This window comes from Octopus bimaculoides, chromosome 3, assembly GCF_001194135.2.
Source record: "Octopus bimaculoides isolate UCB-OBI-ISO-001 chromosome 3, ASM119413v2, whole genome shotgun sequence".
In the NCBI taxonomy this organism is placed as follows: Eukaryota; Metazoa; Mollusca; class Cephalopoda; order Octopoda; family Octopodidae; genus Octopus; species Octopus bimaculoides.
The window spans coordinates 134,558,005-134,575,233 of record NC_068983.1 but is presented as its reverse complement, the minus strand read 5'-3'; the positions used below and the strand labels follow the sequence as shown (position 1 = coordinate 134,575,233).

The following is a 17,229-nucleotide window of genomic DNA, read 5'->3' as shown; positions in this document are numbered from 1 at the left end:
ACACTCACTCACACACAAACTATGCAATTAGAATCTCTCTCTCTCTCTCTCTCTCTCACACACACACACACACACACACACACACACACAAATTTAACGTTTGTCCTGACAATACAAAAACTGGATTGATTGCATTTTTTTTACATTGCTCACACTCAGTTCCTATGTTTACTCCACTCCCTACCTTTACAACCTTTATCTTGTAAATATTCTCAATGCTATCCCTCATTTGACAATTTAATTTCCTCTCAGATGAAGTATCAGTTCCAAAACATCAGATTCTTCTTCTCTCCACTACATACCCATCTATCCAAACTCATGATTTCACAATAGAATTTTTGTTAATGCAGACCACCACTAGTTTCCATGGATTCCATTTTTTAACAGACAACTGTTGTGCTGATGATGGTTACTGAGCCAGAAACATGAGTCCATGACTGTCTCCTTATCTCCAGTCAATAAGCTGGTCATTTTTGTTAATGGAATGTCAACTTTGGAGTCTTCATGAATTTGAGATTAATCTCCCTTCCTCAAGTGGAATGAGGTTTTTAGTCTGTTTATGAGGTCCTGTTTAGCTCTTGAAATTATTACTAATAATAGTCTCTATACTCTAACTTACTTAAGGAAAGAGATAGGAGAATTTTTTTTTTCTTTTGTTATATACATACTGACATAATCATCATTACAAGATTATCAGCTCAGTTTCATTGCTGAATTGTAGCTCTCGTACACATTTCAAGCAGCAAAATTGGTTAATTGCTTTCATTTAGTTATTCCTTTATCTTTTCAGCCTAATAGAATAAAACCAGTACTTTGTTTCTTCCAGGACAGTAAAACTTACTGAGTTCCCCAAATATTAAACAAATGAATATCTTAAGTTTCTAAGAAGAAATCAAAGAGAAATCTGAAAGAAGGTAGTTTGTCTACCTATTCTGCAGCCCCATTCTTGAATCATCCAATTGAAAGTAGATTAAACCAATAACAACAGCAAATAAGATGGTAATTATTATCTACAAAAAAAAAAAATTATGTACATATATATATATATATATAGAACACAAACATTATTAATATTCTGTTGTGTCTGGGGAGAGTCATTTTCTTATTGTGCCTTATAATTTAACATACTCACCGTTAAAATTTCCACTTATTTCTTATTTTTATTTTCCTAAAATTTTCGTTGCATCTTGCAACCTTTTCAATAGTCTTGACTCTCAAAACAAAAGAGAGTCCTACTGCATGAACTTAAAACCACCACTACTCCATATGAAAGAGACAAATTCATGACAACCATCCAACAAGAATACCACCGGGTTAACTATGCCTGTTACAAACACTTCAACAATAAACTGAAGTGGATGAAACAGCAACAACAACGAGCCCAGAATGGTAAGAATCAATACAGATACCCAAACAATATCGACGGGATTGTCATGTCAGAATGTAAACTACCAGAGGACTTTGACACCAGGACACCGGAAAACAATACCACCACCATCAACAACAACAACAAATACACCTCTGGAATATATGGTGCAGTAAATAGGAGAGTCAAGACTATTGAAAAGGTTGCAAGACACAACGAAAATTTTAGGAAAATAAAAATAAGAAATAAGTGGAAATTTTAACAGTGAGTGTGTTAAATTTTAAGGCACAATAAGAAAATGACTCTCCCCAGACACAACAGAATATGCTTCAACACACGAAATCACATAAAAAATCTTGCAAACCAAATCCAAAAACGAAATTATTAATATAGCTTGATATAAATATAATCAACAAACCATCCATCCATCTTCTCCAGCCACTATTCCTGGGAGGGTCCTGTAAGTCCTCAGGAATCACCTCCACAGGATCCTGTCAGAAGCAACCACCAATACACTTTACAGATGGTTTCTCAACTGTGATCAACTGAGACTATAATTAACAAGTGTCAAAATGCCTGAGTTGTTGTAAATACAATAATAACTTTACAATCTATTAACCATATCTTCAGATTGTATATTTTTAATAGTAATACAAGGGAGTGCTAGGAAGTTCCTGGCTTTGGGTAAAAGAAAATACAGGAGCATCAATTAATTATGATTTCATTCATATTCCCCTCTCAGATTCACACACTTATTACAGCAATCCTTCAGTTTTTCTAAGCCCTGTAAAAGAACTTGGAACTGGTAAACCAGAGAGCCACACCAGGTTCCAGTTTGAATTTGGCATGGTTTCTATGGCTGGATGCCCTTCCTAATGTCAACAACTCCAAGAGTGCAGTGGGTGCCTTTTGAATGTCACTGGCACGAGTGCTGTAATGTACCATCAGCATCAACCACAACTATGATTTCACTTGGTTTGACAAGTCTTTTCAAGCACAGCAAATTGACAAAGGTCACAATCACTTGTCACTTTCATGAGGTCTCACATTTGGAGGTCATGCTTTACCATGTCTTCCTCTTTCACAGTCACACACACACACACACACACACACACACACACACACACACACACACACACACACACACACACACACACACACACACACACACACACACACACACACACACACACATACACACACACACACAGATACACACACACACAGATACACACACTCTAAAAATTATACTTGAAGTCTGGAAAATTATAATCCTAAGACAAGATTTTAAATGTGATTAAAGTGATAGGTAGCCAGTGAGTAGCTGACAAAGATCTTACTGAGTGATGTTAAGATAACTTTGGCCTTTTTAATGATTTTAGAAACCTGGTTTATCTGGTGCAGATAATCATCAATCATAATGCCTCAGTCACATTCACCAGCAGACTTCATAAGATTTGTATTGTGGAGAGTGACAGTAAATTCTGAGCTTTTTCTCCCAGAACGTATAGTGATGCATTTGTCTATAGCTATCTTCAGCTACCAGTCAGCAATTGATTGCTGCATTTTGTCTATTTTGTTTAACCCTTTAGCATTCACATAATTCTGTCAAAAGTAATGCTTATTTATTCTCATTGTTTTAAATCAATCTTGCATTATCTTGTAGCTTTGAGATTTTGATGAAGTAACTGTTAATTTTTAGAATGGTGTTGTAGGGTTGATGTGAGAGGCCAGATCCGACCAGTTTAAGCATAAAACAGGTAGCATGTTCTGGCTGGGCATGGCCGGTTTAAATGCTACAGAGTTAAAGTATAATTGTTTCCTGGCTAAAGTTGCCATGACTCTAGTTATAGGAACTTATAGGAAGGTACACTAAAGGCCTGACTTCAGTAAAGTTTGAACTTGTAAGCTTAAATAGAAATCTCCTATCCAAACTACACAAAAATTACATGCAGAAAAGATCATTAGCACCATCAATAACAATATCAACAAGAAATCCTCTATGCCAACGATTCTCAACCATTCATTGCCTATGGACCTGTTACAAGCCAAAGGAAGCCTTTAAGTGGCTGCTAGAAGTTACTAGAAATAGTAGCCAAGTTTCCCTCAAATCACACTCATCCAGTTTAAAAAAAGGAAGGACTCATTGGATAATGTAGTCCTCTGTCTGCAAATAAGTTGATATAGTCACGACTGGAGCAACATTCAATCCAGTTCAGATTATTTTAGAGAAACCTGTAGTTAAACTACATATTTAAACATCAAATAAATATTTTTTTACTTGAAATCAAATGAAAGTGTCTCATTATATTTAATTGGTTGTTAGTTCACCATTAAAGATGATGTCTTTATGCAGTCTCAGTGATAAGTCAGTCCGGAGTAACTGTAGTTGAAAATTTCAGACGTAAGAAGTTCAATGATATGGCTTCCAGCTAGAATTAAATCTGTATTACAGACTTAGCTTGTTAGTAGATTCAATGATAATTATTTGTTTTCTGGTTGATGAGTTGCATTTAACCCTTTTGATATCAATCTTCCTAAGACTGCCTTTGTTTCTATAATACAAACTTCCTATTTTAACCCTTTTGTATTCAGATTTTTCTGCCAGATGTAAGACTTATTCATTCATTAATTATGTATTATCTTGTAGCTTTGAAATTTTGATGTGATTGTTTATTTTCAGAATGACATTGAGGGTGGGTGTGAGAAACCAGATTTGACTGGGTTGAGCATAAAACAAGGAGAAAATTTAGGCTGGATAGGACCAGTTTAAAAAGTCTAAAGGATTAAAGTGATCTGATTTAAAACCTACCATCAAAATTTCATTCATATGAATTCCTGTTCTAAAAGACCAACTTAATAATGACAAAGGTATTCTACTAAATTCTTCGTTATTTTCCAAATTTATTGAAACAAGGGCAGTATTTTCAAAAAGAATATGGTTAACAAATAAGTTAATGATATCTGTAAATAATCGATACATCATATTAATTTCAGAGGAGTGTCACTTAAGTGCAATGATGTTCATGCCTTTCCCAAAGACATAATAATATAAATGAATTAAAGTTATAACAATTGAAAACTAAAAGTAGATCAGTTACGAAAATCATAAGAAACCTTCTATTCTATGATGGTTAGCTAATAGAAGATACTTACAAGTAAACTTGATGCTTCAGGATTACGCCACAAATTCTTCAAAGCCCGTACACTAACAATTTCCAACTGAAACAAACCCCCAGAAAGAAAGAAAAATAAATTTACATATCTTATTTTGTAACTAAGTGTTGCTCTATGTTTTTCCTTCATTTCCATGATTTCATGTTAACATGGTTGGGATAGTTGCTTAATAATCTGAACCTATGCACATCAAAGGAGCAATTGAATATATAACTAGATGTTCTCCCAGCTCAGTCATGAAATAAAAATAAACCCTGTTGCTACCAAAGTACATTGAAATAAGCAGAATTATGTAATTTACCCAAGGCGCAATATTATAGCTGAATTTAAATGTATGGTAATATGGTTAATGTTCTAGCAGCTAAATTACACATGGTGTTGGTTTTATCTCCCCAAACAGTAAGTGCGTCATCTGTAGTCAAAGTGAACAAATTTGACATCTACTTGGTGATGCGATTGTTTTCTTTCAACAATTGCATCGATTGGACAACTTTCTGTGGATATCTCTAGATAGAACTGGTAGTAAACATACTTACAGTGAAATAATTATTGATTTAATATTTGATAATTGTGCTAATGCTGTCACTTCTACTGACTCAGTTGGGTTGCCTGGGTACCACTAATGTAAAGTAAGAAAATTTGAGCCAGGTCAATTCATTGCTATTAGAATATGATTGATAGAATGATATATAGCAATTTAGCTATCATTCAACTAACACTCTTTGGGATCATGGGTCCAGAAATTGTCTTGAAACATCATTGATTGTGAAGGACCACAATATAGTTGCTGTTCACAGATAACAACTTGAAAGATGTAGGAAGAAATAATATAAAATAAGTTTGAATTACCTGTCTTAAAAATGATACCTTGTAGGGCACTCGTGAATGTCTTTTAAGACTAGAAGTTTTACAGTATTCTTCAAATTCCTCCTCTATGACAGCAGTAGTTTCAGACAAACTGAAACAAAAAATATAAATGAACAGAGTAAAACACACCACTACAAAACAGTAAAAGAGTTCAAGTATTCATTGAAAAAAAGAAACAAATTAAAAATATACACATTCACAGAGACACATATTTATGTTGTTTTCTACTATTTAATATACAATTTGTCAATGTTTCATTTGTATTAGAATCCTCAGAAATGGGGGAGAGGGTATGTATCAGCTTGAAAACCACTGGTTTTGTCTTTACATTTGAAGTTGGTAATTGCTAATTGCCATCAATGATAACTTTGCTCGACATCCCTCCAAAAAAAGGTTTAAAAAGTAATGGTTATTGTTTAATCCCCAGGTCAGTCTTGATGAAGCAAACCTATGATCAAAGGTGGCCCAGCCATAACTGGCTTATCTTTTATTCAGGATAACATTATCTTAATGTATCATCTCTTTTTAAAGCAGGAAGGGATAATTTCATGGAGACAAACAGCTGGTTGATTGGTAGTCTCTATTTCACTGATGTATTCTGTTCTTGACCAGGTTTATCTAGCTATAAATATATACTGCTAGTGGTGTAATTAACTGATATAAGTAGTGGTATCACTGTATAGTTGATAAGGGTTTTATTAACTTGCAGTGTTAACACTGCAAGTCTTCTATGCCTGGCGAAGGTAACAGGGAACAAGCATTGCAATGTACTGACTTCAAACTAAATAATAGCATTCTTCTTCTTCTTCTTCTTCTTCCTCCTCCTCCTCTGCTTCTTATTCTTCCTCCTCCTCCTTTTCTTCTTCTTCTTCTTCTTCTTCTTCTTTTTCTTCCTCCTTTGTCATTATTTAGCATCTACTAGTTTGACAGGAGCTGTAAGCCAGAGGACTGTGTTAAGTTCCACTGTCTGTTTTGGGATGTTTTTTATGGTTGGATGACCTTTCTAATGACAACCACTTTATAGAGTGAAGTGGGTACTTTTTATATGTCACAAGCACTGGTGAGATCTGCTTTGGCATGGTTTTGACAGCTGGATGCTCTTCCAAACAAAAACCTCTTTAGAGAATGGACTGGATGTATTTTATATAGCACCAGCAAGGTCACCAAGTACTTGCAAGATGAAAATCCTTTGGGGTAGGGTGGGGGTATTAAAGGAGGTGGCTTTGTGCCAGGTGATGTGAATATGACAGAGAGACAGAAACAGGTGTCTTGCTGTTAAGGAGATACATGGTTACTCCAGTCAGAGTGAGAGAAATGGTGGTGATGTGCCAGGACATACTCTCAAGAATGTGAATATAAATGGGATGGTAGAGAATTGCTCAGAGTGCATGAGTAGGGAGTTCACATGAAGGGGAAGGGGAAATGCAGTGATTGGTGAAACAAGGGTATATAGTGGGGGACAACAGGATAGCAATGATACAGCTGGCAGGGCAGGAAGGACAAGACTGGACTGCATGAGTGGAGAGGGAAAAATAAGCATAGTACATGAAGAAGAGGAGATGTAATCTGCTTTACTGGGGTAAGGCGTGTGAAAAATTTAATGTCACATATGGGTGGAACACACAGAGCTTCCAGAATTCTGTTTTGCTGAGGTGGGCAAGTCTTGTGAAGAATGTCATATCACCAGCATTTTGGTCCAATGTCATCTCCTCCATGAGGCGTAAAATCTTGAGATCAGCCCTCACTACTTGATCCAATGTCTTCCTCTTCCACAGATGCTATCCACCTTATGTGATCAACACTGCTTTATACAGAAGTCTTCATTCATATGTATCACATGTCCAAATCAACGTAGTCTTCTCTCTTGCATGCTGCATCTCTACGAGAATCTATTGTAGAACCCTCATTATTATACAGACTTAATAAAAGAATTTGTAATACATAATTATTATCAATTCTATTAGAAGCATATACCAACAAATTTAGTAATTGCATCATCATCATCATTTAATGTCCGTTTTCTATGTTGGCATAGGTTAGACAGTTTGACCAAAGTTGGTAAGCCAGAAGGCTACACCAGGCCCCAGTCATCTGTTTTGGCTTAGTTTCTACAACTGGATGCCCTTCCTAATGCCAATTACTCTACAGAGTGTACCGGGTGTCTTTTACAGGTCACCAGCACAAGTGCCTTTTACATGTCACTGGCACTGATGAAACACTGTCAGTCAACATATTTATCGTGCAAACGTTTATGCAATAGAAAGAGGGTCTTTAACTGCGTGTGGCCTTAACATGATGTGATAGGGAATGTAAAAAGCACTGACGGAGATAAATTTTACAATAAAAACAAGAACTTAGCTATAGTTTCAGAGAGCACACTTCTGATCAAAATGAGTAATATTGGGGAAAACTTATTGCCTTGTATACAAATGGAGGCTGCATTTAGAATCTACAAAAATCTATTCATATTTATAAAACATAAACTGAACATATTTCTTTTATGCATAATGATGAATACTATCAAGCAGTTTAAAATCACTGCTTCAATTTTGATGCCCAAGTAGAAGTCATCATCATCATCATCATCGTCATCGTTTAACGTCCGCTTTCCATGCTAGCATGGGTTGGACGATTTGACTGAGGACTGGTGAAACCAGATGGCTACACCAGGCTCCAATCTGATTTGGCAGAGTTTCTACAGCTGGATGCCCTTCCTAACACCAAGTGTTTAACAAAATATTATATTGCTTTTGAGAAAGGCATGTGTCCAGACTTCTTTCATCTTAAAAAACATCATCGAAATTAACAGCTTATAAAATATTAACTAATGTATTTCTAACTTCTGACTAAAAATTAAATTTACTATGAGGAAGATGCACACAGTCTTTCTCTTTCTCTCCCTCTCTCTCTCTTTCTTTCTTTCTCACCCACACACACATATACTTACCATTTGTAGTAAGTAGATTTTCTGAAGTAATGTTGAAACTTCTTAGTTTTGGAAATCTCTGGAAATGGAAATATTATGACTAATTAGCATAGATTAAAGAAATGGATTTGCAAAACCAACATATGCTTGCACCACATATATATACAGTAAAGACATTCTTATATAGTGTTTTATCTGGGAGTTACTTTACACGCATGCATGCGTCCGTTCGCATGCGCGCACACATACACACACACACACACACACACACACTCACACACAAACAAACAAACAAGTATACAAGTTGAGAGGTTGAATGGATATCAGAAGTAAGTGTAGGTAATTTTAGCGAGTTTGAAAAGCCAAACCTTGAGCTACCACTGATAGATTGCTGGTTGTAGGTTCTATGCTGTCTTCATTGATGACATCTAGAAAGAAATCAGTTGGATTGTTGTGTTCTTCACAAATGTAACCTTCAAAATAAAACACCCATTATAGGTATGTTGTCTAAGAATGAAGCTGAGCTGAATTTTAAAGGCTTAATCTACATAGATCATCATCATCATCATTGTTTAACGTCCGCTTTTCATGCTAGCATGGGTTGGACGATTTGACTGATGGCTGGTGAACCAGATGGCTGCACCAGGCTCCAATCTGATCTGGCAGAGTTTCTACAGTGCTGGATGCTCTTCCTAACACCAACCACTCCAAGAGTGTAGTGGGTGCTTTTATGTGCCACCGGCACGAGGGCCAGTCACACAGAACTGGCAATGACCACGCTCAAAATGGTGTTTTTTATGTGCCACCTGCACGGAGCCAGTCCAGCAGCACTGACAACGACCTCGCTCGAATGATTTTCTAACGTGCCACCGGCACAAATGCCAGTTAGGCAACGCTGGTAACGATCATGCTCAAATGGTGCTATTTACGGGCCACTAGCACGGAAGCCAGACAGCTGTTCTGGCAATGATCATGCTCGGACAGTGTTGTTACTGCTCCACTGGCACAGGTGCCAGTCATTGAATATAGTTCAATTACGATTTTGATTTCACTTGCCCCAACAGGTCTTCGCAAGCAGAGTTTAGTGTCCAATGAAGGAGAGGTTGACATGGGTGCCAGTCGTCGAATTTAGTTTGATTTCAAATTCACTTGCCTCAACAGGACTTCGCAAGCAGAGTTTAGTGTCCAATGAAGTAAAGATACGAATAAGTGAGCTGGCTACACTTCTGGCAGAGGCCCCAGATTATGCTCTCACTTGGCTTGCCGGGTCTTCTCACGCACTGCATATTTCCAAAGGTCCCGGTCACTAGTCATTGCCTCGGTGAGGCCTAAAGTTCGAAGGTCATGCTTCACCACCTCATCCCAGGTCTTCCTGGGTCTACCTCTTCCATGGGTTCCCTCAACTGCTAGGGTGTGGCACTTTTTCACACAGCTATCCTCGTCCTTTCCTGCCACATGTCCATACCAGTGCAATCGTCTCTCTTGCACACCACAACTGTGTCTGAATATTTATCTAGCTAACTGAACATTGCATGTCCTTAACCAAAGTTAAATGCTGGTTGTAGCAAACAGAAGTTAAATACTAAGAATAGTTAGTAGAAACTGAATGTTCAACGAGGCTGCTTAAAGTTAAATGTTGAACATAGCTAGTCAAGTTTGAATGTTGAATATAGCTCATGCAGGGAGTACACTGACTGCTCAGTGTGAGTGTGTGTATGTGTGTGTGTTGGGAGAAGTAGGTGGGGGGGGGCAATACGAGGCTGGGAGAGTCATATTTGAGGCTATGGTGGTATCCAGCCCTAACAATCAGAGCAATAGCAGCAGTGGTTCATTCAACAACATCAACGACAACAACGGTAATGATGGAGGCAGCATTGACCACAATGCATTTAGTGGCAGAAACATCAGCACCAACAACTACAACTGAAGCAGCTCATCCAACAACATTGACAATAACAATGGCAACAACAGAGGCAGCAACAACAGCAATGCATTAAGTGGAAGAAACACCAGCACAGACAACAACGACCACAGCACCAGCATCAGTGCTACAGCCAGAGTTGATAACCACACCAGCTGAACTACCAGTCCCACACTCAGAATTAACAGCGATGGCAACCACAACATCATCAGCAACATCAACACTATGGCCAGTGATGACTACTGCAACAACAACTACAGCTCCAGCAGTGTTGCTGGACTCACACTCTGTAATAACAGCACTGGTGATAGCTCCAACAACAGCAGCTGCAACAACTTCAGGCCCAGAACCAATGGAAGATACACCAGAGGCACAGAGACAATGGAAAATATACAACCAGCACTCAAGTTCAGAGATACATCACGTCAGCTGCATTTAAGCTGGTCATCTTTTAGGGTCCTGGAAAGAAGTGACGTCACGTCCCTGGCCAGTCATGTGTGTTGCCTTAAGGATGAAGGGAGTCCATATGGAATTAAGTGAAGGATCACAGAACAACCAGGATCTTATGTAAACAGGAGCAGACAATGCAAGCTTTGCATAGCAGGCATGGGATTCTACGTTTGCTGATTAGAGCCATAAAAAGTACTTGCAAACCAGAACAACATAAGGGCAATTTTCTGTTTGCCCTTTAGGTCCATAAGATTTGCTGACCGGACCGATCTAAGGGCAATAATCAATCTTATTTAAGGTCCAGACATGTATATTATTATTTGTTTACAAATTAACTGACCATAACAGTTTTCTATCTCCAGCTTGAAGAGAAGTTATATGCCCCCAGCCATTGGAGTATGGTGAGTCATCTATAAAGCTAAGCATTTTATGGATGCAAAACCATTGGTCACTCTATGACCAGACATATATTTAACTTCATGTAAATATATTAATGCTCTAACTTTTAGAGTGTGCCTCTTTTTCAGACATATGATCCACTGAATATATATATATATATATATATATATATATATATGCCTTAGATAGAAATAAATAATTACAGAGGTATCAAATTGTTGGATCAGGTGATGAAAGTTGCAGAGAGAGTCATAGTCCAACTAATCAGGGAGAGTTAGTCTAGATGAGATGCAGTTTGGCTTTGTGCCAAGTAGAAGCACCACTGATGCCATATTTTTGGTAAGGCAACTTCAGGAGAAATACATAGCCAAAGATAAACCTCTGTACTTGGCTTTTGTTGACTTGGAGAAAGCTTTTGACAGAGTCCCCTGATCCATTAGCTGGTGATCAATTTGGAAACTAAGGATAGACGAGTGGTTGGTGAGAGCTGTACAAGCCTTGTAGAGGGATGCTACCAGTTAGGTGAGAGTGGGCAACGAGTACAGCGAAGAATTCAGGGTACAAGTAGGGGTTCAACAAGGATCAGTGCTCAGCCTCCTCTTGTTCATAGTCCTCCAGGTAAGAACAGGGAATTCAGGACAGGCTGCCCCTGGGAGCTCCACTATGCTGATGACCTTGCTCTTATAGCTGAATCACTACCTGAGAAGAAGTTCCAGGTATGGAAACAAGGTCTAGAATCAAAGGGCCTTAGAGTTAACCTAGCAAAAATTAAAGTCATAATAAGTAGGAAGGCATACAAATTACAAATACCCGCAGGTAGCTGGCCCTGCTCAATCTGTAGAAAAGATGTAGGTAGAAACTCCATAAGATGCACCCAGTGTAAGCTTTGGACAGACAAAAGGTGCAGCAACATCAAAGGAAGGTTAACATAGAAACTAACTTTTGTATGTGGAAGGTGCACAGACATAATAAATACCAAACATGTGCAGAAAATAGACTCCATCAACTGCCAGGGGAACAAGCTAGAGGTAGTAGATAGATTCCAGTATCTAGGAGACCAGGTTAGTAGTGGAGGTGATTGTTCTGAGAGCGTAGCTGTAAGAATAAGATTAAGCTGGGCAAAGTTCAGAGAGCTCCTACCCTTGCTGGCAACAAAGGGCCTCTCTCTCAGAGTGAAAGGCAGATTGTTTGATGTCTGTGTGCAAACAGCTATGCTGCATAGCAGTGAAACATGGGCTACAACAGCTGAGGACATGTGTATGCTTGAGAGAAATGAAACCAGAATGCTTCGCTGGATATGCAATGTTAGTGTGCATGTTTGACAGAGTGTAGGCATCTTCAGAGAAAAGTTAGTCATAACAGGAATTAGATGTGGTGTGCAAGAGAGTCGACTGCACTGGTATGGTCATGTGATGCGTATGGACGAGGACAGCTGTGTAAAGAAGTGCCCATCTCTAACTGTAGAGGGAACCTGTGGCAGAGGTAACCCAGGAAGACATGGGACAAGGTGGTGAAGCATGACCTTCAAACTTTGAACCTCACAGAAGTAATGACTAGTGACCGAAACCTTTGATGATGTGCTTTGCTTAAGAGGACTCATCAAGCCTATTTCACTCATGTTGATGGTATGTAAAAAAATCAACCTTTGAACGTTGGGCCTCAGAGAGGCAAAGTAGCTGAGTATTTTTCAAGCGTTGGGTCTCATGGAGGGAAAGTGGCTGAGTTCCTTTCAAGTGCTGGGTATCACAGAGGTAAGGTGGCTGATTTCCTTTCAAGCAAGCCTGACGGAGGTGAGGTAGCCAAGTTCCTTTCAAGTGTTGGGCCTCATGGAAGCAAAGTGGATGAGCTCTTTCCGAGTGTTGGGCTTCACGGAGGCAATGACCAAGACCTTTGGCATTATGGCAAACCAAGCAAAATCGCAGTCGTAGCAGATATCAGTGTCGTGCAAATGGCACCCGTGCTGGTGGCAAAAGCACCCATTACACTCTTGGAGTGGTTGGCATTAGGAAGGGCATCCAGCCATAGAAAACCATGTTAATCAGACTGGAGCATGGCACAGCCTTCCAGTGTGCCAGCCCAGTCAAACCATCCAACCCATGCCAGCATGGACAATGGACATCAAATGATGAAGATGATAATGATATATTAATCAAAGTGTACAGTATTATATATCCATTACGGCTGATCTTACCGACTGGTTCTGCACCAGGAGTTCAACAGAGTGTTAAGTAACAGTTTGACTATGTAACCTTGCGCTCTTCAGAGGTACCCATTATGGAAAGAAATATGGCGACTGCTCTCTATTGCTGGAGGTGAATAGACATTTGGTTTGTGGTTGCTGTGAAAAAGATGAAACGAATCAAGCAAGGGATTAACTGAAGAGTTATGTCCCTTGGTATCAAAACACATCAACTCTGGGGGTGGTTTTGCTGCAAGTTGGCAAGAGTTTTCTGGAAAAGAGTTTGAGAAATGTGTGTTTTTAAGGTTGGTTTTTAGTGGTACTATATGCATAACCTTTGCGAGGGAGGGGGTACAGATCTGTGCGTTTTCTTTCTTTTATGTTTTGGTTAAATTCTTGGGGCCTTTATGTATGCATGTAGTGTGCATAGTAGTATAATATGTGGAGGCTTATATTGGGTGGGGGTGGGGGGGGGGTCTGAAGTGTATGTTTATGTTCTGGTCAAACACCTTGCTGGACTCCCAGCTGCTGGTGGAGGGCCAAAGTTGGAGGTCTGGAGAGATGTAACACCACAACCCTGGCCAAGTACATATGGTCGTCGAAAGAAATCATCACCGAGTACAGCATAAAGTGGAGTATTCTAGAGAAATGTAAGTCATACTTTAATAGCAGTAGGAAGTACAGATTATGCCTAGCTGAGAATAGAGTAATTTTTAAAAGCTCTCAGCACCAGGCATCTACCTGAACAGCAGAAGTGAAATCTTTAACCCTTACCCACATGAAAGGAAGTATATCCTATCATACCTATATGCCCCATCGTGACTATAATCACCAGTCCTCCTACTTCAGCTCTCCACCAATAACTGGGAGTCCAGCAGAGTTTGACCAGAACATACACAAATGCATCCACAAATAAACATGCATGCCCTGTGCTCCTGCACAGCAGACACCCACCCAATGGACATTTTTCCACCCCCTCCAATATAAGCCCCCAACACATATTGTATCCCTACATACCACATGCATACATAAATGCCCCAAGAATTTAATCAAACATAAAAGACAGAAAACACACAAACAAACACAGATCTGTATCACCCACCCCCACAAAGGCTATACATATAGTACCATTACACACATTCCATTTTCATCACAAGAACACCAACCTTAAAGACACACATTTCCCATAAACCCTTTTCCAGACAACCCTTGCCAACTTGCAACAAAACCACCCCCAGAGTTGATGTCTTTGATACCAAGAGACATAACTTTTGACTTAATCCCTTGCTTGATTTGTTTCAAACCAAATGTGTCTATTCACCTCCAACAATAGAGAGTAGTTGCTATATTTCATTCCATAATGGGTATCTCTGAAGAGCGCAGGGTTACATAATTGGACTGTTACCTAACACTTCATTCAACCCCTAATGTGAAACTGATAGGTAAGATCAGCTATAATGGATATATAATACTGTACACTTTGATTAATACACACACACACACACACTCATTATATTATAAAATAAGAGCAGGAAAATTACATCAAAAAATCATCACAGAAGATATATATCCAAAATAATATTGTATTAATAGATAGATGTATAAATATATAAAGCATGGTTATTTAAAAAGTTTAAAATATCTTACAATCGTTTTGTGAATGTATTACCCTTAGAAATGGAATCTAAAATTGATAATCATTATTAGGTAATACATCCACTCATCAAAGAGAAAGAGGGTGAATTTCCATGTAGTCAATCAATTGCTATTTAAAAATATATGAAAATGATATTGTTTAAAGATGTTGTTTAAAAGTTACTGGCGTAGATATGCATTGGTACAACCTTGTGCTAAAAATTTTGAAGAAAAATATAAATCCGTAGTAAAATCCTCTGTGGTAATCCATAATGGTTGGGTGTAATATAGATCCCATAATTCTGTTCTCTTCAATGTGAAATCCATAAATGCAGAAAATAAAAGTAGTTAAATTTTTGCCTTTTATATTTTGCCTTTATTTTAGAATGTAATATATAATCGCTCTTATTAAATGTCTAAATACCTTTACTGTTTTAGACATTTCCCTACCAAGAGCATTTATTAGAAATTCAGTATATTGTATTCTCATTGAATAACGATATCAATACATATAAATTTGACATGGGCAATTTTTTCTTGTTCTAGGATTCATGGTCGAACAGCTGGGTGGAATTGTGTGAAAAATTACACAGATGTGTAGAATGATCTGGTGGTGTTGCTGGGCTTTGTATTTCTTTCATAGCTCCCATGGTTACTGAGATAAATCTACTATAATAATGCTCTTGTGTTTATGAATAAGAACGGAAGGGGTGATAGATGAATAAGGAAGGAAGGAAGGGGTGATAGATGGATAAGGAGGGAATGAAGGGGTGATGTCATACTTGGTAGTGGGATGATGAAAATTGTATGCTGAAAAAATAAATCAAACAGCATTTCAACTCTGTGTGAATATATATGTGTGTGCATGTAAAAGTGGGGTATGTGAATGTGTGTGTGTGTGTGTTTGTGTGTGTGTGTGTGCGTGTGCACACACAATGGAAGTGAGATGGTTCACCTTTGTTTGCTTAGTATTTGGATTTATTTTTTGATTTGGTTGAATCTTGGTTGTTTTTTTTTGTTGGTTAGTTATTTTTAGCGTTTTGACAGAAAAAAGTCATTTTAAAATTGTTTTTAAACATAAGCATGCCCAAACAAGTCGAATGCTTACACAGAGCAGGTTTTACAGCCACATCATCCAAACTGACCGGGTGAAACTGGGCTTAGCTGCTAGTATATAAATATATATATATATGTATATATATATATGTATTACTGGCCCTCATGCCGGTGACACATAAAAGCACCCACTACACTCTCGGAGTGGTTGGCGTTAGGAAGGGCATCCAGCTGTAGAAACTTTGCCAGATCAGATTGGAGACTGGTGCAGCCTTCTGGCTCACCAGCCATCAGTCAAACTATCCAACCCATGCCAGCATGGAATGTGGATGTTAAACGATGATGATGATGATGATCTGTATATCTATATCTATATATATCTATATCTATATCAATATCTATATCTATCAGGTCATCCCATAAGTTCTGTCCGAATTTTGAATGAAGAAAAAAGTGATCAAATGTTATATTTAATTGAAATTTAATCATCAATGTACTTTCCCCGATTATCTATGACTTCCTTCCATCTATTTACATACTTTTTAATCCCATCAATGTAAAACTCTTTTGGTTTCAAAGCGAAGAACTCTGAAATATCAGTTTTGACCTCTTGGCTTCCGAACGTTATATCCCCCAAATGATTCTGTAAACTATGAAACAAAGGGTAGTCTGAAGGAGCAAGGTTGGGAGAATAGGGTGGAAGAGGAATTTTTTCCCAACCAAGCTCTTCGATCTTTGCAGTGTGGGGTCGCACATTGTCTTGATGAAACATCACTCCTTTTCAATTCACTAAAGCAGGTCTTTTTTTCTTCAAAGCTTGGTTCAAACGCTTTAATTGCTGACAGTGAACTTGAGAATTGAATGTTGCATTAAGTGGTAACAATTCAAAGTGAATTACTCGTTTGCAATCCCACCAGATAGAGAAAAGAACCTTTTTTCCATGAAGTTCCCTTCTCGGTTGTGGTTGAGCTTTTCCCTTTTACCAAGCCACTGTTTACGATGTTTAACATTTCAATAGAAGATCCATTTTTCGTCACCAGTCACAATTCTATCCAAAAAGGGTGAAATGAGTTCGCAAGAATGGAGAGAAGAGCAGGTGTCAACTCGGGACTTGCAGTTGCTTTTGGACAATTCATGAGGCACCCATTTTCCAAGTTTAGGAACCTTTCCAAGTTGTTGAAGATGATGATGAACAGTTGTATGGCTTGAACTAAGCTTTATTACCAATTCTTCAATTGATAATGCAGGATTTT

General features: G+C 38.2%; 1 protein-coding gene across 2 annotated transcripts in view; it reads right to left on the bottom strand.

The window, feature by feature from the left end:
* LOC106870928 (broad substrate specificity ATP-binding cassette transporter ABCG2) overlaps window positions 1–17,229 on the bottom strand; it is a 44,393-nt gene that overhangs the window by 10,410 nt on the left and 16,754 nt on the right. The window contains exons 7-11 of one of the 2 annotated variants that reach the window (XM_014917167.2): window positions 8,705–8,809; window positions 8,358–8,415; window positions 5,393–5,501; window positions 4,523–4,588; window positions 928–1,010 (exon numbers count right to left, since the gene is read on the bottom strand). In XM_014917167.2, the coding sequence (XP_014772653.1) occupies window positions 928–1,010; window positions 4,523–4,588; window positions 5,393–5,501; window positions 8,358–8,415; window positions 8,705–8,809 (421 nt within the window). The remainder of the gene's footprint in view (window positions 1–927; window positions 1,011–4,522; window positions 4,589–5,392; window positions 5,502–8,357; window positions 8,416–8,704; window positions 8,810–17,229) is intronic. The other variant, XM_014917168.2, reaches the window with a different exon arrangement.